At 48.3% G+C, this 21,561-nt stretch overlaps 1 protein-coding gene across 1 annotated transcript; it reads left to right on the top strand.

Moving 5' to 3' along the window:
- Positions 1-234: 234 nt before the first annotated feature.
- LOC125090445 (basic proline-rich protein-like) lies at positions 235-21,532 on the top strand. Its single transcript, XM_047713117.1, has 5 exons — positions 235-877; positions 7,613-7,762; positions 8,177-8,340; positions 20,526-21,026; positions 21,341-21,532. Exons 1-5 carry the CDS (start codon positions 235-237, stop codon positions 21,530-21,532), a joined length of 1,650 nt encoding a protein of 549 aa, XP_047569073.1.
- The last annotated feature ends 29 nt before the right edge of the window (positions 21,533-21,561 follow it).

Raw genomic sequence — 21,561 nt, 5'->3', positions numbered from 1 at the left:
GCCATGACTTCATCCTTTGCTTTCCCTCCTCTGGACTCCCAAGTAAGCTTGGTCGTGGCTGGACGTTCTTGCTGATCCTCTGGGGGAGGGGCCGCTGCGGATTCTCAAGCGTCTTTGCCGGAGGCGGAGCTGCACCGGCCTCGCCAGGGGCGGGGCTCAGTCCTCTGCGCGGTTCGCGCTCGGGGCTTTTGTTCCCTGAGCGCTTTCCGTAGCGCTCCGGGGGCGGGAATGAAGATGGCGGCCTCCTTATCTGCAGCTGGGAGGAGCCCAGAGCTGGGGCGGCTCCTCAGCGCGCCCCGGAGAGAAAAGCCGAGGGACCCTCCAGGCTCCCTGGTCTCCTCCACGCTCCGAGCTCCCCGGCCTGTGACTGCGCGTCTCTGTCTCTGGCGCGGCCCGTCTGGAGTCCGCAAACCCGCAGCTTCCCGCCGCGCACTCCCGCCCGCTCCCCCCGAGAAGGACGGTGAGTGTCCCCGGATCCGCCGCGTGTGCGGTCCCTGCGCGAGGAGCCCCGGCCGGACTGCGCCTCGGGTCCCGGGTGAAGGGGACCCCGCGCTGAGAGCCCCTCCTCGGCCCGTGTCTGCCGCCGCGTCCCCGCTCCGCCGCCCTCAGACCCCCGTCCTTCTGGGACCCCCGGACCGAGACCGCGCTGTCCCCGCCCCGCCTCTGCAGCGACGTGTCCCGCATCACACGTGGAGCGACGTCTACGCGGTCCGACTCTGGGCTCCGCCCCGCCGCCGGCCGGGAGCCGCCCCTCCCCCGCGGTCCGTCCTCCCGCACGTGGCCGGTCCCGCCTCCCGGAACGTGGTCGCTTCTCTGCTCCCGGAGTCGCTGCTCTTGTTTGCTCCGGTCTTCGGGCGGGTTTGTCGGGTTGGGGACGGTCGGATGACCGTGTGGCTGGTCTCCTGCGACCCGACGTCGTCCCCGCCCGCCGCTCCTCCGCCGTCTCGCCCCCCCTCCCTTCTTTGACATCTTAACATCCTCTTCTGAGCCCCGGTCCCCTGAGCCCACAGTCAGCCCAGGCAGCTCCTCCCACCCCATCCATCAGGGTAAACATTGTCCATCTCTCTTGCCCATCCGCGGGCCTCTCGCCCATCCCTCTGCCCTGACTTGCAGGGCAGAAATCTGGAACAGAGCTGGGAGAAGGTGTCACTCACTGTTTTTTTTTTTTTTTTTCCTTTGAAAGCATCTTCTCTGTTATTCATGGGATTCTGAGCAGAAGGAGTGTAGTGGGATGTCAGACCACCTTCTTGATCCCATTCCCACACCAAAGAGATCACGATCCTGAGACAGATGCTCGGGCCTGCAGACCCCTTTTCCTGGGACACCTGCACTTGGGGGCCACACCCCGGCTCGTTTAAAAAATGGTCATCACCCACCATCTACAGCTTCAGGTCTCATGGCCCCCAGTCCCAAATGTCAACCACAAGTAATGTTCCTGAAAAATCATGTTGTTGACCATTGTTCAAAGAGCCATCTGTAATTTCCTCAGATAGTCAAGAGGTTTCTTTACTTTGGTGGTCAATTGTGACTGTGTCTTCTTAGAAGCTAGAAGAAGAGAGACCATCTCAACCCCCTTTAGAAACAGAGCAGGGAGAAATGCCATCCTGGCCAGTGGTGGCCGCTGAAGAGGGCTGGCTGGGCCATGTCAGACTCAGGTGACCATGGGACCGTGTGTCATCCATTTCAAATTTTAGGAGTGAAATTACGAGTGTGTTTCTGTGTGGGTGACTTTGGCAGGGAAGAAGTTGGAGTCAGGAAAACTGTTTATCTCTCCGCATTTCCCTGCAATCTTCCTTTCAAGACAGGATGTTCTGACTTAGAGGCTTCCTGTAGCTTGTGTGTGTCTCCTGGGGCCCATCAGTGAGCTGCAATTTTGTAAAAATGGAGCAGACTTGAAATTCGGGGTCTCAGAAGGGCAAAGATGCACATTACTTCATCTCTTTGACCTCTTCTTGTTCTGGAGCTCCTCTGCCCACCATGACGGATGGGTGGGCTGGTGACAGTAAACTTAACAGCTCACAGTGACATAGTTCCTTCTATTCCAAAGCCATCTTTCTAGGTAAACAGATAATTCAAAGTTCAAAATTCTTTTTTCTTTTCTTTTCTTTTCTTTCTTTTCTTCCAGTTTCACTGAGCTCTGGTTGTTACTGTATTAGTCTGCCTCATTCATAACAAACTGATTCGATGTCTGTACATATTGAAAAATGATTATCACAGTTAAGTCTAGTTAATATCCATCATCACATGCAGTTACAATTTTTTTTTTTTCTTGTGACGGGAACTTTTAAGATCTATTCTCTTAACAATTTCCAGTGCAACATGGTTTCTGAACTGGAGTCATCAAGCCAAACGTTACTTCTCCAGGACTTAGTTTATCTTATAACTGGAAGCGTGTTCCTTGTGCCCACTTCACCCACTGCTCCCACCTCCCATCCCCCATCTCTGGCAAACCGCAGTTGTTCCCTGCATCTGTGAGTTCAGCTTCTGTGGGTTCCACATATAAGTGAAATCCTATGGCTTCTGTGTTTCTCTGTCTGCCTTATTTCACTAAGCATAATGCTCTCGAGATCCATCCACACTGTTACGAATGGCAGGGTTTTCTTTTTTGCTGTGGCTGGATGATATTCCATTGCATATATATACCACATCTTACTCATCCATTCCCGGTGGACACTTAGGTTGTTTCCATGTCTTGGCTACGGCGAATAATGCTGCAGTAAACGTAGGGGTGCAGACATCTTTCCAAGATTGTGATTTTGTTTTCCTCAGAGAAATACCCAACAATGAAATTGCTCAGTCGTAGGGCAGCTCTATTTTTAATTTTTTGAGGAAACTCCATACTGTTTTCCAAAGTAACTGCACCAACTTGCATTCCCACCAGCAGAGCACCGGAGGTCCCTTTCCTCCACATCCTCATCGACACTACTTATCTCTTGTCTTTTTGCTAACGGTAATCCCAACAGGCGTGAGGCATTATCTCATTGTGGTTTTGATTTACATTTCCCTGGTGACAAGTGATGCTGAACATCTTTTCATGTACCTGTTGGCCATTTGGGTGTCTTCTTTGGAAAAATGTCTATTACATTCCTCTGCCTATTTTTTTTTAAGATTTTATTTATTCATTTGACAGACAAAGATCACAAGTAGGCAGAGAAGCAGGCAGAGAGAGAGGAGGAAGCAGGCTCTCTGCTCGGCAGATGCGATCAAGCCCCGATGTGGGGCTGGATCCCAGGACCCTGAGTTCATGACCTGAGTGAAAGGCAGAGGCTTAACCCACTGAGGCACCCAAGCATCCCTCCTCTGCCTATTTTTAAATCAGTTCATTCTTTGCTATTGAGCTGTAGATGTTCTCTATGTATTTTGGGTATTAACCCCTAAAATGACCTACAAACATTCTCTCTCATTCCGGAAGATGCCTTTTCATTTTGCTGATGGTTTCCTCTGCTGCACAAGAAGGTTTTAGTTTGACCTGTCTCTCATCACTTCAAACACACACAGCCTCACATATCACATGCCTCATGTATATGCCCCATATAGCCTCCTGGCGGCAGAGGTGGAGGTTCAGGGTAGGGTAGGTGTCTCTGCTCTGTGTGCAGTCCTTGGAGGCCCTGCGAACCTCTCTTGGGGTGTCCTTCATTTTGTGGCTCAGCAAGTGACCGAGTTGTGTTGGCGTCTACTTACGATAACCAGAGGCACCTTCGGGCACAAAGATGACCTATTTTGTGGCTACCTTAACTTGTCCCCAGGCATATTCTATACTATTGGTCCCTTCACTGATTTCAGGTCCCTACGGGGGTGCCTGCAGAAACTTCTGGACTCCCTATGGGCCCTGACCAGACATTAAGAAACTGGAAGGCTCATTGTCTCACTGGGCTGGACACGGTTCCTCTAGTACTCTGGCTGCCACCTGTTAGCACAGGCATCCTATAGGCAGTCTGTTTTCCTACTAAATTCCAATGCTCTGTCTTCTTCGGCTTCCTTCCATTGTTCCTCCCCTCTTCAGATATCTCCCGCACACCTCCATAATGCAAAGGGGAAGGAGGATTGCCCTTCTTCCTGTGGGACAAGACCTCCTTGAACTGAAAACCACACTAAAGTCTACATTCAAACACCCAGCTTTGCTCCTGCTCTATAAAGGAAGATTACTGGATGCTGGAAATCCTTTTCTCTGTCAACAAAGCCTGCAACTGGGGACTCCCTCTTAACTGAGAAAAGTGGAATTTGAAATATTGAACGATACAAAGACCTTTTGTCCCAGGCAGCAGCCACCGTCTCTTTGAAGCAACGAACCTTCTTGTTTAATAGGGGAAGGAGAGACCTCTTGGCATATCCAAGAGTCAGGAATTACTGGGAATGTAATTGCATTGGGTTATAATCTAAGCAAATGTGAGCCCTTGTTAAACAAGTTCCACGTACGTCCACGTGGGGGGAAGAAAGCCTTCAAGGCTTCCATCAGATTCTCAAAATATCACATTACCGAAAAAGTTGAGAACTACTCTTTTAAGGCCTCTCTCTGGCTAGTCCTGACAGCATAGTTTGCCCCGTACCCTTGTAAAGTGCGTTACCATTTTGATTGATAAAAGCTCATTATAATTACCTTCCTGCACACTGGAGTCCCCCAGCACCTCATTGTGACATGCAGAACAATATTATTAGCCTGAAAGACAAAGCACTAATTTTCTCATTCTGGCCCAGCAGCTAGTGAATGGGGCCAACTTTAGAGAAGGCCCCAGAACCTAGAATGTCAGAGCAGGAAAGACCTTGGGGGACATCTCGGCCAGTCTCACTGGTTTCCAGGGGAGGAGGTGAAGCTCTGAGTGAGAGGCTTGCCTCCCCTGCCCTGTCACCGCCGGTGTAGAAACAAGACCGGAAGGACTGACAGCCTCACGATCGGAACAGGGTCGATTCTGGCGGGAGAAACAGATGATCTCCCATCCTAGGAACAGTTTCTGTACCTGAAAATGTGGTCGCCAACCCTGATTGGCAAGGCCAAGGTGTGATAGAAAACTGAAGGTGGGGGCAGGCGGTTAAAATAACATGTAATACAGATTTTGAAACGCAGCTAATGAAAATTCTGTAAGGAATCTCTTCTCAAAACAGATCGAATTCCTTGGCATTTAAAACTCTGTCTTGTAAATAATCCTGTTCCCAAATCACCATCTTTAATTGTTCAGTAATTGCCAGTAGCACTGTCATCTGCCAGGGCAGCTTTTCCTATAAGTTTTATGAAAGCAAAAAACCTTTTTTTTTTTCTTTTTTCCTTCCCCCCCGCCCCCGCCCCTTTAGTGTTTGTGACAGTCCGTACTGGCTTGTCAGCTGCCTTCTCCTATTTCTCCCGCCTCTCTCCCTCCCTTCCTCCCTCCTCCCTCTCTCTCCCTCCTTCCTACCTCCCTTCCTTCCCTTTTCTTCCCTCCCCTCCTTCTTTCATTTCCTTCCTTCCTTCCCTGCCTTCCTTTTCTTTCCTCCTTCTTTTCTTTCCTTCCCTCCCTCCTTCCTTCTTCTCCCCTCCCTCCCCCTCCTTCCTTCCTTACTACTGATCTTCCTTCTTTCTTGCCTTCTCCTCCTCCTCCTTCTCTCTTTCTTTTTGTTCTTTGGGTTTTTTCCCACCGGCCGCTGCTCAAGGTTGTGAACCGGTGTGTGGCCTTTGCATCGATTCCCGTCTCTCTGTGCCTGGCCTCGTCATCCTGACCCCGAGCCGCCGCAGGCCTAGCACTTCCAGCAAGCACCGCACGGTGGCGAGCGCGCCCGCTCTCGAGTGTCTGCTGGCCGGGGCGAAGCTGAGCTGTCTACAGGTTTTTAAAAAACCAAAGATTTGAATACTTGGTTTTAGGCATAAAGCTGAGTTCTTAAAAAAAAATTTTGGTTGGAAAGAAGACAAACAGATAGCCAAGAGACTCACGGAAAGATACTCAGCATCACTCACCATTGGGAAAATACAAACCAGAACCACAGTGAGATCCCATCTCCCAACTGTCAGAAGGGTCGACGTGGAAAAGACACGAAGTAGCGGGTGTCCGCGAGGACACGGAGAAAGCGACCCTCGTGCCCTGTCGGTGGGAACGCGAGCTGGTGCGGCCGCTCTGGAAGATAGGATGGAGTTTCCTCCAAAAGTCACAAACAGAGCGACCACGTGATCCAGTAATTCCACGACTGGTATTTACCCAAAGAAAATTTAAATACTAATTTGAAAAGATACGTGCACCGTTATGTTCACTGCAGTATTGTTCACGCAGCCAAGGTAGGAAGCGGCCCCGGTGTCCCTTGACGGCCGTGTGGGCTATATGAGCGCAACAAGGTCCCGCCACCTGCAACCACGTGGAAGGACCTGGAGGGTGTTTTCCTAATTGAAATAAGTCAAACAGAGAAAGACAAACACTGTGGGATTTCACTTACATGTAGAATCTTAACAAAAGAAATGAATAAACAGAAGAAGCAGACCTATAAATACAGAGAAAAAACTGATGGTCGTCGGAGGGGATGGCCTGGGGGGAGGGAGAAAGGGCTGTTGCCGGTGGGAGGTACAGGCCCCAGTTGGGGAACGCACCAGTCATGGCACAAAAGGCACAGCACCGGGAGCGAAGCCTGGGCGGGGCGCAGCGCGGTCGGGCGGCTGTCTGCCCGGGGCTGCTGTCAGCTCCAGAGTGGCCGAACCCTGTGCCGTCCGCCTGACACTGAGGTGACATTGTGCACCAACTAGACTTGAAGAAACGTGTTTTGGGGGGTTTTTTAATGCCCATTTGAAGCAATTACAAAGAAAACAAGACCACAGGTGGAAGAAGGCTTGTGCCTCCTACAGAGTCATCATTCTTACCTCTGGGGATTAACACCTTTGTTGCATCCGAGGAGCTTCGAGAATCCAGACTCCTGGGCCCACCCCAGTCGTGCCCCCCCCCCCCCCCCCTGCTGAAAGCCCCGGGAGTGTCCTGAGCAGCTCTGATTCTGTCTGGCTCTCCAGAGGTTCCTGTGCGAACATCCAGCCCTGGCTGGCAGGAGTTAGAGGCTGGCGTGGCTGTAGCAGGTTGGGAGCGCAGTGGGCATGGGTTTGGGGGTACAGACACGGGGGTGGGGGGGGCACGCATTTCCCTCCAGGCTCCAACTCTTCCCCTCTGGCGAGCAGACTCCATTCTAGGATTTGAGCCTGGTTCTCCAAACTACCCCTTGGTCTGACCACTTGGGTGGCCCAAGAGAGTACGGGGGCCTTCATCTCTGATCAGTAGGAAGAACGGCGTCTTGCCAGGGGGCGTCAGCCCCTCCACTTGGGGCTTATGGGAGGCCAGCCGTCTTCAAGGCCTTCCTCACCACCGCCCCATACTTCCTCGGCCACCTCAAGGCAGCTCTTCTCTCTTCACGCGTTTGCAAAGCGATCAAGGGTGATAAGGCGTTAGTGTCATCATCCACAAGATTGCCGTAAGGCGGGGTGTTGGGGGTCCCCCAGATCACCCTTGGGTACAACGATGGATGCTCAGGGTCCAGAAAAACTGTTATACTCAAAACGACGGTTAATTTCCACGGAAAGGTACCGCTGAAAATCAGCAACAGAAAAAGGCAAGAGTCCAGGGGAGACCAGGAGAAGCTCCAGCCGGGCACGCCCGTCCGCGCTGACCGCTCCCAGCCGTGGTGCGGGGCGACGTGCGGGAAGAGCCGCCGGCCCGGGAGACCCACAGGAAATCATCCAAGGGTTTCGCGGGGGTCACGCAGGCAGGAGGCTCCGCGCTGACTCTAGACGCTCAGTACCAGCCCGCCCGGCCCCAGCGCTCGGAAGGTAGAGCCCCGGGGGACAGAAGCGTGTCCCCGTGACCCCAGCGTGAGCGCGCAGAGGCGCTCTCGGAGGTTGTCTCTGGGGAGCTGGAGAGAGCCAGTCCTGAAGACCTTTGGAAGGTCTGGGGTTTGGGCCCCCTGGCCCGCTGAGGGAACTCTTTCCTGGCCCCCTCCCCGCGCCGGCTCCGAGCCCCGGTGTCCCCTCCCGCAGGCGGTGGGCGGTCCCGGTGACAAGGGTGGGGGGCGAAGGGGGCGTCACCGCCGCTGGAGGGCGCCCGGTGACCGCGGCTGACCCGCCCGAGTCCTTCGTTCCCGCGGGAACCTCAGCGCCCACGGCCCCGCCCCGCCCCCGCCCCTGCCCCTGCCCTGCCCTGCCGCCTCCCGCGCACCCTGGGCCACCCCAGCCAACCCAGCTCAGCCTCTTCCGGGGCCCCTGGCCTGCTCTGCTCCGACGCCTCCTCCGGGCCGCCCTCCGTGCTGCACTCCGCGCACGTCTTCTGGACTCGGGCTGTCCCAGAGGCTCGGTGCGGCGGGCCGGCCGCCTGCCCTATCCTGTGCGCGCCGCGGGTTCCACCTCCGCAGGTGACCTGGGGACACGGGAACCCGCGCCCCGCGGGGTGGCAGGGACGCGTGTGCTCCCCCGGGTCCCGACGTGCCCAGCTTGTCGGTGCGGGCGGAGGCCGGTCCCCAGCGGAAGGAGCCCGAGGGTGGCCTCCACCGGCGGCTGAAAACAAGCGTCACCAGGGACCCGCGGCCCCGCCCCGCGCGCGCTCCTTAACTCCCCGGCGGGACCCAGAGCGCGGCTGCTGGCCCAGGAGCGCGCCAGCCCTGCGGAGGGTCCCAGTCACCGCGGCCGGTCCCCTGTCCTTCTGCCACTGCAAAGCCCTCGGTTCAGGCGCGGCTAGCTGGCGCCTGGGCAAGGCCTGTGAAGGCCAGTTCACTCAACAGGGCCGTCTAGGAAGACGCGGCAAGGGAGAGAAGCCTTGTGCCCCGAGCCCCGACGCACGCCAGGACCCTGCGGACAGAATACTGAGTCTGGGGGGCTGTTCTGCTTGGTGCCAGCCTGGCCCCGGGCCCCACCCCGGGAACCTCCCACCTGCCTCTCCCATCCGCCCGGTGCTTCTCACGTCCCCTGCCCCATACCATGTTGTCAGAGCTCGCAGAGACAGCTTCGATGGAGGACGGAACGGCGTGACCCCGGGCACCGCTCCAGCCTTGGTCTCTGACACAGAGTCCCCAGGCCTCAGTTTCCCCATCTGCCAAAAAGGCTCCCATGATCTCTAGCGTTCCTTTCTGCCGACTTCCAGGCAGTCAAATAGTCCCGGTGCACAGCCGTCCCTGCTTCAGACGACAACTGCCCGGGGAGCTTTGAAACGCTCTGGTCTGCGCTGGTCCCCCCCGCTCCCCGTTCCGACGTACTGGTCTGCGGTGGAGGCGTGTGAGCACTTTTGCAGAGCTCCCCAGATAATGAGAATGTGCATCCGAGTTGGGAACTTCTGGCATCTAGTTCCTGCTAAGAGATAGTTGCATTCTCAGAGGAGACTCCTGGGGACTGAAGCGTCCCCACTCAGCTTACATCTTACAGTGGGGTAACAAGTGTGGTGGCAGGCATGGGGTGACCGTCGGGGCCAGCCCCGCTCGAGGTCTTATGAGGCTGTGGAACCCCGTCGTGGATAACAAGCACGACAAGCAGAGGGCCTTCTTTCTCTATCCTGCCAGTATTGCCCTATCCCCTTCCTCCTCCTCTCCCCTCTTTGCCCATCCCACCCCCAATCCGGTGGCAGCTGTGCTAAGATCAGCTTCTGCCACCTGGAATGGCTTTCCCTTCGGCCTCTCTCCCCACCTTCCTTGTTGTCTCCAGAACCTTCCTTCTTCAGGACAATGTCTCTCTTCACCCTCCACAGGAACGAACTCATTCCTTCTGCGGGTCCACAGCCTGAGCCGGCAATCAGAATCCCCCTGCTAAGGGTTAGGAGTTGGGGCTGGAGAGCCTAAGGGAGGGAGTGATCTCTAACGGTGACATTCCCTGGGTTACATTTTCAGCAAATTCATCAGTACCTTCATTGCGTGGATTCAGACCATTCTGAGAAATGAGATTCAGCACCTTTCAGATTGCTGGGAGAAGCTGTGAGGGAAAAGGCAGGGCTGGGACTTGGGGGACCTGGTTCATGGCCCAGTTGTGCCATTAACTACTTGGTACATGACCTTGAGCCTGTAAAATGAGATACTACTAACTATTCCTCTTGGCGATGCCTTTCTGTGACTTCTGTGACTCTTTGTGGCACATCCTGGATCCAGAGAGAGCAAAATGGGCTTATGACAAAAAAGAGGAACTGGTTGAAGTTTATTCCATAATTACTTGGGCACCTCCTATGTTCAAGACACTGGTGGAAGTACTGGGAACAGAGCAGTAAACTCAGTAAATCCCTTCTCTCATGGAGCTGACGGTGTGGAAGGAAGCTTGGCATTGGGTTTGGGGGCCTCCTGTTGCACCTTTTGTGTCCCGGCTTGGGGGAGGGGGGAACCTGTAGGAGCAGCGGCAGGGTTCTGTGGAGCCTACCAGAATAGGTAAGGGGAGGTGCCCTGTGGTAGCTTGTGGTTGTGCTGAGCTACTGGCAGGAGCTCCAAGTTGTAGAGACATTGAAGAAAGAGCTTGCAGGCACAGAAGCCAGCAGAAAACCAAGAAAACTGCCACCAAAGGTGTGATTCTCCAGTCTTGCTAAAGTCTAGTTGCTTTTTCTGTAGCTTTTATCAGATTTTCCATGTAGATAACCATGTCTTTTGCAAATAAAGACATCTTTTCTTTTCCTCTCTAATCTGGATGTATTTTATTTCTTTTTCTTGCCTAATTGCACTGGCTAAAGCCTCCCATACAAGACTGAATAGAAATGGTGAGAATGAACATCATCGTCTTGTTCCTGATCTTAGCACAAAAGCATTCTGTCCAATACCATTATGTCTGAATATTAGCTGTAGGGTTTTTTTGGTAACTGCTTTTTATCAGTGTGAAAAAGTTCCCACATATTTCTACTTTGCTAGAAGTCTTTATCAAGAATAGATTTGGGTTTTTGTCACACGATTTTTCTCCATCTATTGAAATCATTATATGCTTTTCTATTTTAATTTGTGATTATGATGAGTTTTACATGGATTGATTTTCAAATGATAAATCAAGCTTGCATTTCTGGGGATAAACCCCTGCTGGTTATGATGTGGGTTTTTTTTATGTCATTGGACTTTATTTCTAGTGTTTCATTAAATTTTTTGCATATAAGTTAATGAGGGATATTGGTTTGTGGGGTGTGTGTGTGTGTGTTTAATGTCCTCTTCTGGTTTTGATTTTGGGGTAATTCTGGCCTCATAGAAAAGGTTGGGAAATAGTCTATCCTTTTCAATTTTCAGGAAGAGTTTTTTTTTTTTTTAAGATTTTATTTATTTATTTGACAGACAGAGATCACAAGTAGGCAGAAAGGCAGGCAGAGAGAGAGAGGAGGAAGCAGTCTCCCCGCTGAGCAGAGAGCCCGATGCGGGGCTCGATCCCAGGACCCTGAGATCATGGCCTGAGCCGAAGGCAGAGGCTTTAACCCACTGAACCACCCAGGTGCCCCAAGGAAGAGTTTCTTTAGGTTTGGTATTAATGCCTCTTTAAATGTTTGGTAAAATTTTTTCATTGTGTTATGTTATTCACCTTATAAAACATCATTAGTTTTTGATACAGTGTTCCAGAATTCATTGTTTATGTATAATACCCAGTGCTCCATGCAATGCATGTCCTCCTTAATACCCACCACCAGGCTCACCCGCTCACCCATCCTCCTACCCTCTTCCCCTCTAAAACCCTTAGTTTGTTTCTCAGAGTCCACAGTCTCTCACGGTTCGTCTCCCCCTCCGATTTCCCCCAATTCACTTCTCCTTTCCTTCTCCTAATGTCCTCTGTGCTATTCCTTATGTTTAGTAAAGTTTACTACTGAAGCCATTTAAAGGCTGGAGTTTCCTTGTCAGGAAGACGTTTAACTAAAAAATTCACCCTTCTAATACCTACTAAACTCTGCAGTGATAATCACCTTTTCATTCCTGATATTGGCAATCTCTGTCTTCCTTCTTGTTTTGCTTCTTAGTCGGACTAGAAGTTTGTCAGTTTCCTTAGTCTTCTCCCCAAACCAGCTTTTGGTTTCATTTATTTCCTCTTCTATTTTTGTTTTCTTTTTCATTCATTTTCCTGCTTGATCTTTATTATTTTCTTCTGCTTTAAGGACTACTTTATATTTCTTATAGGGTATGTCTGCTGGTAACAAATTTGTTCAGCTTTGGTTTGTCTGAAAACTCTTTATGTTGTCTTTGTCTTTGAAAGATATTTTCACTGCATCAAAAATTCCAGGTGAGCAGATCTTTCCTTTCAGCATTTTAAACATATTTCTTCAAGCATTTCTACACTGCTTGCTGATATCTGATTATTCTTATGTTGATTCTTTGTACATAATATCTTTTTTCCTCCCCGGAAGCTTAAATCTCTTTATCACTAGATTTAAGCAACGTAGTAGAATACTCTGGGTTTCTTGTGCTAAGAGTTCACTGAACTTCTTGGATCTATGGTTTATCGTTTTTGTCAAATTTGGGAAATTATTACACATCATTTCTTCAAATATAATTTTCTATTGGATGATCAATATTGTAAATTTTACCTTGTTAGTTTTTGGATATTTTCATATTACTAACAAAATTTTTGAGCTTTGCTCTGGAATACACTTGAGTTAGCCCAGAAAGAGTTAACATTTTAATCTTGCTTTTTAAAGTTTTGTTAGGTGGGACCAAATCAGCATTTTAGTCGAGGGTAAACTTTTCCCCACTGGTGAGGCAAGACCCTACTTAGTACTTTTATTGGGTTGAATAATGTCCCCCTTCCCAAAATTCATGTCACCTGGAACCTCAGAATATGAAGTTATTTGGAAATAGAGCCTTGGCGGATGTAATTCACTAAGGTGAGGTCACATCGATTTAGGGTGGGCCCTGACTCCAAGGACCGGTGTCTTTATAGGAAGCGGACAGACAGACACAGGAATGATGGCCACGGGAAGACAGAGGGAGGAACTGGGGTCATGCAGCTGCAAGCCACGGATTGCCAAGGAGCTCTGGTGACCCCAGAAGCTGGAAAGAGATAAGGGAGCATTTTCCCCTCCGGCCTTCAGAGGGAGCCTGGCCCCGCCGGCATCTTCACTTAAGACTTCAGGCTGGGAGCTAGGAGGGAATACACTTCTGCTGGGTGAAGCCACTGATACAAACCGTGTCAGTGTATCAAACTGTATCCGTTTGTGATAACTTGTTACAGCAAACCCAGAAAGCAAATACAGTTCTTCAACTGATGTTCATTAGTGGTAAATTATGAGCTTTCTACCCTGGACGATAGAAACAGGCATTATCGGAGAGCTGGACTCCCAGCATCTGACAGTGTCCGCGCAATTTGATGGTCAGCAGCTCGACCTGCAGGACGTGCTCTGTGGGTCCTCAGAGTCCACTCTGTGCAGCTGTTTCCTCTTCGGTCCTCTGCCCGTGACCTGTAGCCACCCCAGAGCCCAGCTCTACATTCAACCTGGTTCCTTTTGGTGGCTTTTAGAAACCAAGCTCCGGTCACCAGGTGTCCTCATTGCTATAAGAATGTCTTTTCTTCTCTACCCTTTCTGCGGAAAAAGCCAGAGGATATTTTTGTTTGTTTCTTTTGGTTTTTTGGTTTTTTTTTGTTTTTTTTTTTTTTTTTTTTTTAAGATTTATTTATTTATTTGAAGAGGGAAGCCCAGAAGGGGAGGGAGAGGGAATTTTTTTTTAAGATTTTTTATTTATTTTTTTGACAGAGAGAAAGAAATCACAAATAGGCAGAGAGAGCAGGGGTGCAGAGGGAAGCAGGCTCTCTGCTGAGCAGAGACCCCAATGCGGGGCTCAACCCCAGGACCCTGAGATCATGACCTGAGGCAAAGGCAGAGGCTTAACCCGCTGGGAGAGGGAATCTTAAGCAGACTCTGCACAGCACAAGCCCCACACAGGCTCAGTCCCATAACCTAGAGATCACAACCTGAGCCAAAACCAAGAATCGAATGCATAATGGACTGTGACACCCAAGTGTCCCAAAGCCAGGGGATGTGTTAAAATGAAAAATCGTAAGTTCATATTGACATGTCTGTTTCAAAATAATTATTACAGAGTTCAAGTCTACTATTACATCTTGCATTATTTTTAAATGTTTATCTTTTTGAAACAAGTATTACATTTTATTTATTTTTTTAAAGATTTTATTTAACAGAGATCACAAATAGGCAGAGAGGCAGGCAGAGAGAGAGAGGAAGGGAAGCAGGCTCCCTGCTGAGCAGAGAGCCTGATGCGGGGCTCAATCTCAGGACCCTAAGATCATGACTGGAACCTAAGGCAGATGCTTAACCCACTGAGCCACCTTGGCACCCCAAGTATTACATATTAAAAACATGTTCTTAAATTTTTATTTCTATAATCCTAAATTAGGAATAATCTCTGAGTTCTTTTTTTATATAAAACGAGGAGAAAATGTGTCCTTTCTTAACATCTCTCCTTCCTATCTCTTCTTGGGTCTTCATTCATTTAATCTGATTGTCACACAAAATTAGATTTAAATCAAGGATCTGCTACTTTCATAATTTGTGTGACCTTGAGATCAATAGTTAAACTCCTTAAACAATTGTTTTGCTGACATATCAGAATTAATAATAAAACCTGTTCATATGGTGATTCTTAGGATTAAATGAGATTAAAAAAATACCAAGCAAAGTGATTATAGTAATCATTTTTAATGTTATCACTTTTTTTTATTTTATTAACATATAATGTATTATTTGCTTCAGGGGTACAAGTCTTGCACAATTCACAGCACTCACCATAGCACATACCCTCCCTAATGTCCATAACCCAACCACCGTCTCATACCCCCTCCCCCGCAACCCTCAGTTTGTCTCCTGAGATTAAGAGTCTCTTAGGGTTTGTCTCCCTCCGGATCTCACCTTGTTTCATTTCTCCCCTCCCTTCCCCCCATGACCCCCACTCTGCCTCTCAACTTTCTCATATCTTGGAGATCTTATGATAATTGTCTTTCTCTGGTTGACTTATTTCCCTCAGCATAATACCCTCTAGTTCCATCCCCATTGTTGCAAATGGCAAGATTTCAGGGGGTTTGATGGCTGCATAGTATTCCGTTGTATACATATACACCACCTCTTCTTTATCCATTCATCTCTTGATGGACATCTAGGTTCTTTCCATAGTTTGGCTGTTGTGGACATTGCTGCTATAAACATTTGGGTGCATGTGCCCCTTCAGATCACTACATTTGTATCTTTAGGGTAAATACCCAGTAGTGCGATTGCTGGGTCATAGGGTAGTTCTATTTTCAACTTTTTGAGGAACCTCCATGCTGTTTTCCAGAGTGGCTGCACCAGCTTGCATTCCCACCAACAGTGTAGGAGGGTTCCCCTTTCTCCGCATCCTCGCCAACATCTGTTGTTTCCTGACTTGTTAATTTTAGCCATTCTGACTGGTTGTGAGGTGGGATCTCATTGTGGTTTTGATTTGTATTTCCCTGATGCCAAATGATTTGAGCACTTTTTCATGGGTCTGTTGGACTTCTGGTTGTCTTCTTTGCAGAAATGTCTGTTAGCGTCTTCTGCCCATTTCTTAGATTATTTGACTATTTGAATTGGTTCTTTATAGATTTTAGTTCTTTATAGATTTTGGATACTAGCCCTTTATCTGACAAGCCATTTGCAAATATCTTCTCCCATTCTGTCAGTTTTCTTTTGGCTTTGTTGACTCTTTCCTTAGCTGTGCAAAAGTTTTTTATCTTTTTTTTTAAGATTTTATTTATTTATTTGACAGACAGAGATCACAAGTAGGCAGAGAGGCAGGCAGAGAGGCAGACAGAGAGAGGGGAGGAGACAGGCTCCCTGCTGAGCAGAGAGCTGGATGCAGAGCTCCATCCCAGGACCCTGTGATCATGACCTGAGCTGAGGGCAGAGGCTTAACCCACTGAGCCACCCAGGTGCCCCCAAAAGCTTTTAATCTTGATGAAGTCCCAAGAGTTCATTTTTGCCCTTGCTTCCCTTGCCTTTGGTGATGTTTCTAGGAAGCAGTTGCTATGGCTGAGGTTGAAGAGGTTGCTGTCTGTGTTCTCCTCAAGGATTTTGATGGACTCCTGTCTCACATTGAGGTCCTTCATCCATTTTGAGTCTATTTTTGTGTGTGGTGTAAGGAAATAGTCCGGTTTCATTCTTCTGCATGTGGCTGTCCAATTTTCCCAACACCGTTTGTTGAAGAGACTGTCCTTTTTCCATTGGACATTCATTCCTGCTTTGTCAAAGATTAGTTGACCATAGAGTTGAGGGTCCATTTCTGGGCTCTCTACTCTGTTCCATTGATCTGTGTGTCTGTTTTTGTGCCAATACCATACTGTCTTGATGATTACAGCTTTATAGTAGTGTTTGAGGTCTGGAATTGTGATGCCGCCAACTTTGGTTTTCTTTTTCAACATTCCTCTGGCTATTCAGGATCTTTTCTGGTTCCATATAAATTTTAGGATTATTTGTTCCATTTCTTTGAAAAAAATTGATGGTATTTTGATAGGGATTGCATTGAACGTGTAGATTGCTCTAGGTAGCATAGACATTTTCATGATATTTGTTCTTCCAATTCATGAGCATGGAATGTTTTTCCATTTCTTGGTGTCTTCCTCTATTTCTTCCATGAGTACTTTATAGCTTTCTGAGTACAGATTCTTTCCCTCTTTGGTTGGGTTTATTCCTAGGTATCTTGTGGTTTGGGGTATAATTGTAAATGGGATCAACTCCTTAATTTCTCTTTCTTCTGTCTTGCTCTTGGTGTGTAGAAATGCCACCGATTTCTGTGCATTAATTTTATATCTTGACACTTTACTGAATTCCTGTATGAGTTCCAGCAGTTTTGGAGTGGAGTCTTTTGCGTTTTCCATGAACTATCATATCATCTGCAAAGAGTGAGAGTTTGACTTTTTCTTTGCCAATTTGGATGCCTTTTATTTCTTTTTGTTGTCTGATTGCTAAGGTTAGGACTTCTAGTACTATGTTGAATAGCAGTGGTGACAATGGACATCTCTGCCATGTTCTTAACCTTAGGGGAAAAGCTCTCAGTTTTTCCCCACTGAGAATGATATTCGCTGTGGGTTTTTCATAGATGGCTTTGATGATATTGAGGTTATGTACCCTCTATCCCTACACTGTGAAGAGTTTTGATCAAGAAAGGATGCTGTACTTTGTCAAATGCTGTACTTTGTCAAATGCTTTTTTAGCATCTATTGGGAGTATCATGTGGTTCTTGTTCTTTCTTTTATTAATGTGTTGTATCACATTGATTGATTTGCAGATGTTGAACCAACCTTGCAGCCCAGGAATAAATCCCACTTGGTCGTGGTGAATAATCCTTTTAATGTACTGTTGGATCCTATTGGCTAGTATTTTGGTGAGAATTTTTGCATCTGTGTTCATCAAGAATATTGGTCTGTAATTCTCCTTTTTGATGAGGTCATTGTCTGGTTTTGGGATTAAGGTAATGCTGGCCTCATAAAACGAGTTTGGAAGTTTTCCATCCATTTCTATTTTTTGGAACAGTTTCAGGACAATAGGCATTAAAACTTTAAATGCATGGTAGAATTCCCCTGGGAAGCCTTCTGGCCCTGGGCTCTTGTTTATTGGGAGATTTTTGATGACAGCTTCAATCTCCTTACCGGTTATGTGTCTGTTCAGGTTTTCTATTTCTTCCTGGTTCAGTTCTGGTAGTTTATAGGTCTCTAATAATGCATCCATTTCTTACAGATTGTCAAATTTTCTGGCATATAGTTGCTCATAATATGTCCTTATAATTGTTTGTATTTCTTTGGTGTTGGTTGTGATTTCTCCTCTTTTATTCATGATTTTATTCATTTGGGTCCTTTCTCTTTTCTTTTTGAGAAGTCTGGCCAGGTATTTATCAATCTTATTAATTCTTTCAGAGAACCTTCTCCTAGTTTCGTTGATTTGGTCTACTGTTCTTTTGGTTTCTTTTTCATTGATTTCTTCCCTGATCTTTATGATTTCTCTTCTTCTGCTAGGTTTAGGCTTTGTATGATGTTCTTTCTCCAGCTCCTTTAGGTGTAGGGTTAGGTTGTGTACTTGAGACCTTTCTTGTTTCTTGAGAAAGGCTTCTATCACTATATACTCTCCTCTCAGGACTGCCTTTGCTGTGTCCCACAGATTTTGAACTGTTGTGTTTTCACTTTCCTTTGTTTCCATGAATTTTTTCAATTCTTCTTTAATTTTCTGGTTGACCCATTCATTCTTTAGTAGGATGCTCTTTAGCCTCCATGTGTTTGGGGTATTTCCAACATTCCTATTGTGGTTGAGTTCTGGTTTCAAAGCACTGTGGTCTGAAAATATGCAGGGAATGATCCCAATCTTTTGGTACTGGTTGAGACCCAATTTGTGACCCAGGATGTGATCTGTTCTGGAGAATGTTCCATGGGCACTAGAGAGGAATGTGTATTCTGTTGCTTTGGGATGGAATGTTCTGAATATATCTGTGATGTCCGTCTAGTCCAGTGTGTCATTTAAAGCCTTTATTTTCTTGTTGATCTTTTGCATAGATGATCTGTCCATTTCAGTGAGGGGTATGTTAAAGTCTCCTACTGTTATTGTATTATTATCAATGTGTTTCTTTGATTTTTTTACTTTTTTAAAAGATTTTATTTATTTGTCAGAGAGAGAGAGAGAGAGAGAGATTGAGAGAGTGTGCAAGCAGGCAGAGTGGCAGGCAGAGGCGGAGAGAGAAGTAGGCTCCCTGGTGAGCAGGGAGCCCTATGTAGAACTCGATCTCAGGACCCTGGGATCATGACCTGAGCTGAAGGCAGCGGCTTAACCAATTGAGCCACCCAGGCATCCCTGATTTTGTTATTAATTGGTTTATATAGTTGGCTGCTCCCATGTTAGGGGCATAGATATTTAAAATTGTTAGGTCTTCTTGTTGGACAGACCCTTTAAGTATAATACAATGTCCTTCCTCATCTCTTATGATAGTCTTTGGCTTAAAATCTAATTGATCTAAGAATTGCCACCCCAGCTTTCTTTTGATGTCCGTTAGCATGGTAGATTATTTTCCACTCCTTCACTTTAAATCTGGAGGTGTCTTTGGGTCTAAAATAAGTTTCTTGCAGATGGCATATCAATGGGTCTGGTTTTTTTAAATCCATTCTGATATTGTATGTCTTTTGATTGGGGCATTTAGCCCATTACCTTCAGGGTAACTACTGAATGATATAATTTAGTGCCATTATATTGCCTGTAAGGTGACAGTTACTGTATATTGTCTTTGTTCCTTTCTGGTCTGTTACTGTTAGGCTCTCTTGTTGCTAGGAGGACCCCTTTCTATATTTCCTGTAGGGTTGCTTTGATATTTGCCAATTCTTTTAGTTTTGTTTGTCCTGGAAGCTTTTTATCTCTCCTTCTATTTTCAGTGACAGCCTAGCTGGATATAGTATTCTTGGATGCATATTTTTCTCATTTAGTGCTCTGAATATATCATGCCAGTCTGGCCTGCCAGGTCTCTGTGGATATATTTTATATCTATACCTTTCTATCTATCATCTATTTATTTAATAAAACTGAATAGAACAGAGCCACACACTTGATTTTGGATATATTTTGGTCTGTTAGAAAAAACTGTCCCAAAATTTTAAAGGAAGAAAAACTTATATATATATATATATATATATATATATATACAAAATAAGGGTAAACACAATGGAGGGATGGAATATGACTGTGAAGATGAACATTAAAAAAAGATCTTTAAAAAGGAATTCGTAAGATAAGCTGGTTGAAAAAAGGAAAAAAAAAGGAGAGAATGTGATCAGGCTGGAGACGAGAACAAAGCCATACACTCGCTTTAGGGTATACTTTGATCTGTTAGAAGAAACTGTATCCCAAAATTTTAAAGAAAGAAAAATGTATATGTATACAAAAAATAAGGTTAAATATAATGAAGGGATAGAATATAACAATGAAAATTTAGAAAGAATTTTTAAAAAGGTATTGATAAGATAAAATAGAAAAAGGTTAAAATAAGAAAGAGGAAAAATTTTAAAAAATAGAATAAGAAAAACGTAAAATTTAAAAAATTTAACTTTGAAAGACTAAAGAATCATGGGGGAAAAGCCATGAATTCTACATGTTGTTTTCCCCATCTCTGGACTTCTACAGTTCTCAGCTGATCAGTGAACTTGGCTGGAAGCTCTTGCTGATCTTCTCAGGGAGGGGCCTGTAGATTCTTTTTTTTTTTTTTTTAAGATTTTATTTATTTATTTGTCAGAGAGAGAGCACAGGCAGACAGAGTGTCAGAGGGAGAAGCAGGATCCTTGCAGAGCAAGGAGCCCGATGCGGGACTCGATCCCAAGACACCGGGATCATGACCTGAGCTGAAGGCAGCCGCTTAACCAACTGAGCCACCCAGGCGTCCTGGGCCTGTAGATTCTTAAATGTTTTTGCCTGAGGCGGAATTCCATCGCGGGGCTAAGTCATCTGCCCGGTTCGTGCTCAGAGCTTTTGTTCCCTGAGCGCTTTCCGTAGAGCTTGGGAGGAGAATAAAGATGGCGGCGCCCAGTCTCCCTTACAGACCCCGAGCGCTCATGCCGCTCCTCAGCGCGCCCTGCGAGAAAAGCCCTCGGTCCCTCCCGGCTCCCGGGTCTCCGCCAGGCTCCGGGCTTCCTGGACTGTGACCACCGGCCCCGTCTGGAGTCCGAAAACCCGCAGCTTCCCGCCGCGCACTCCCGCCCGCTCCCCCCGCCCCCCAAGGACGGTGAGTGTCCCCGGATCCGCCGCGTGTGCGGTCCCTGCGCAGAGAGCCGCGGCCCGACTGCGCCTCGGGTCCCGGGTGAAGGGGACCCCGCGCTGAGAGCCCCTCCTCGGCCCGTGTCTGCCGCCGCGTCCCCGCTCCGCCGCCCTCAGACCCCCGTCCTTCTGGGACCCCCGGACCGAGACCGCGCTGTCCCCGCCCCGCCTCTGCAGCGACGTGTCCCGCCTCACACGTGGAGCGACGTCTACGCGGTCCGACTCTGGGCTCCGCCCGGCCGCCAGCCGGGAGCCGCCCCTCCCCCGCCGTCCGTCCTCCCGCACGTGGCCGGTCCCGCCTCCCGGAACGTGGTCGCTTCTCTGCTCCCGGAGTCGCTGCTCTTGTTTGCTCCGGTCTGCGGGCGGGTTTGTCGGGTTGGGGACGGTCGGGTGACCGTGTGGCTGGTCTCCTGCGACCCGACGTCGTCCCCGCCCGCCGCTCCTCCGCCGTCTCGCCCCCCATTACTACATTGTATTGCTCTCATTTTACTAAATGACTCTCTTCTCGGTTTGGGGGTTTGGGGCCGCGATGACTTAGCCCGAGTCCCCTGAACTCTTCTGGGCTTCGGCCCTTTTACGTGGCAGGTTCCTCACGTTTGAGCAGGCAGATCGGTGTTGTTGCTCAGCTCGTTGATACACAACCGGGTAGTTGGGACGCGTCCATTGTTCTGGTCCCGCAGCCACCGGCCGCCGCGGGGCCGCGCACGTTTCGGTGTAGAAGAATGAAAGTTCAGCAGACTGCACCTCAGTTCTGCGCTCGCACTAGCCGCGCGCTTCACAGCCGGGGGACAGCCGCGCCGCGCCGGGCTTCTGCATGGGGCAGCTCGGGCATGGGGCAGCTCACCCCAGAAGGGTCTCTGGGGCAGCGCTGACACAGCCACTACTGTATTGCGTTCTCACA

The sequence above is a fragment of the Lutra lutra genome, chromosome 18, assembly GCF_902655055.1.
Source record: "Lutra lutra chromosome 18, mLutLut1.2, whole genome shotgun sequence".
NCBI classification, from domain to species: Eukaryota; Metazoa; Chordata; class Mammalia; order Carnivora; family Mustelidae; genus Lutra; species Lutra lutra.
This window is presented reverse-complemented; position numbering and strand designations above follow the sequence as displayed.

Excerpts from the sequence above, each read along its gene's own strand:
- LOC125090445 (XM_047713117.1), top strand. The coding sequence starts at position 235 with ATGGCGGCCTCCTTATCTGCAGCTGGGAGGAGCCCAGAGCTGGGGCGG. Across the intron at positions 878-7,612 it reads GGTTTGTCGGGTTGGGGACG|CCGTGGTGCGGGGCGACGTG; the intron begins GTCGGATGACCG and ends GACCGCTCCCAG. Across the intron at positions 8,341-20,525 it reads CGCGGGTTCCACCTCCGCAG|GCTCCGGGCTTCCTGGACTG; the intron begins GTGACCTGGGGA and ends GGTCTCCGCCAG.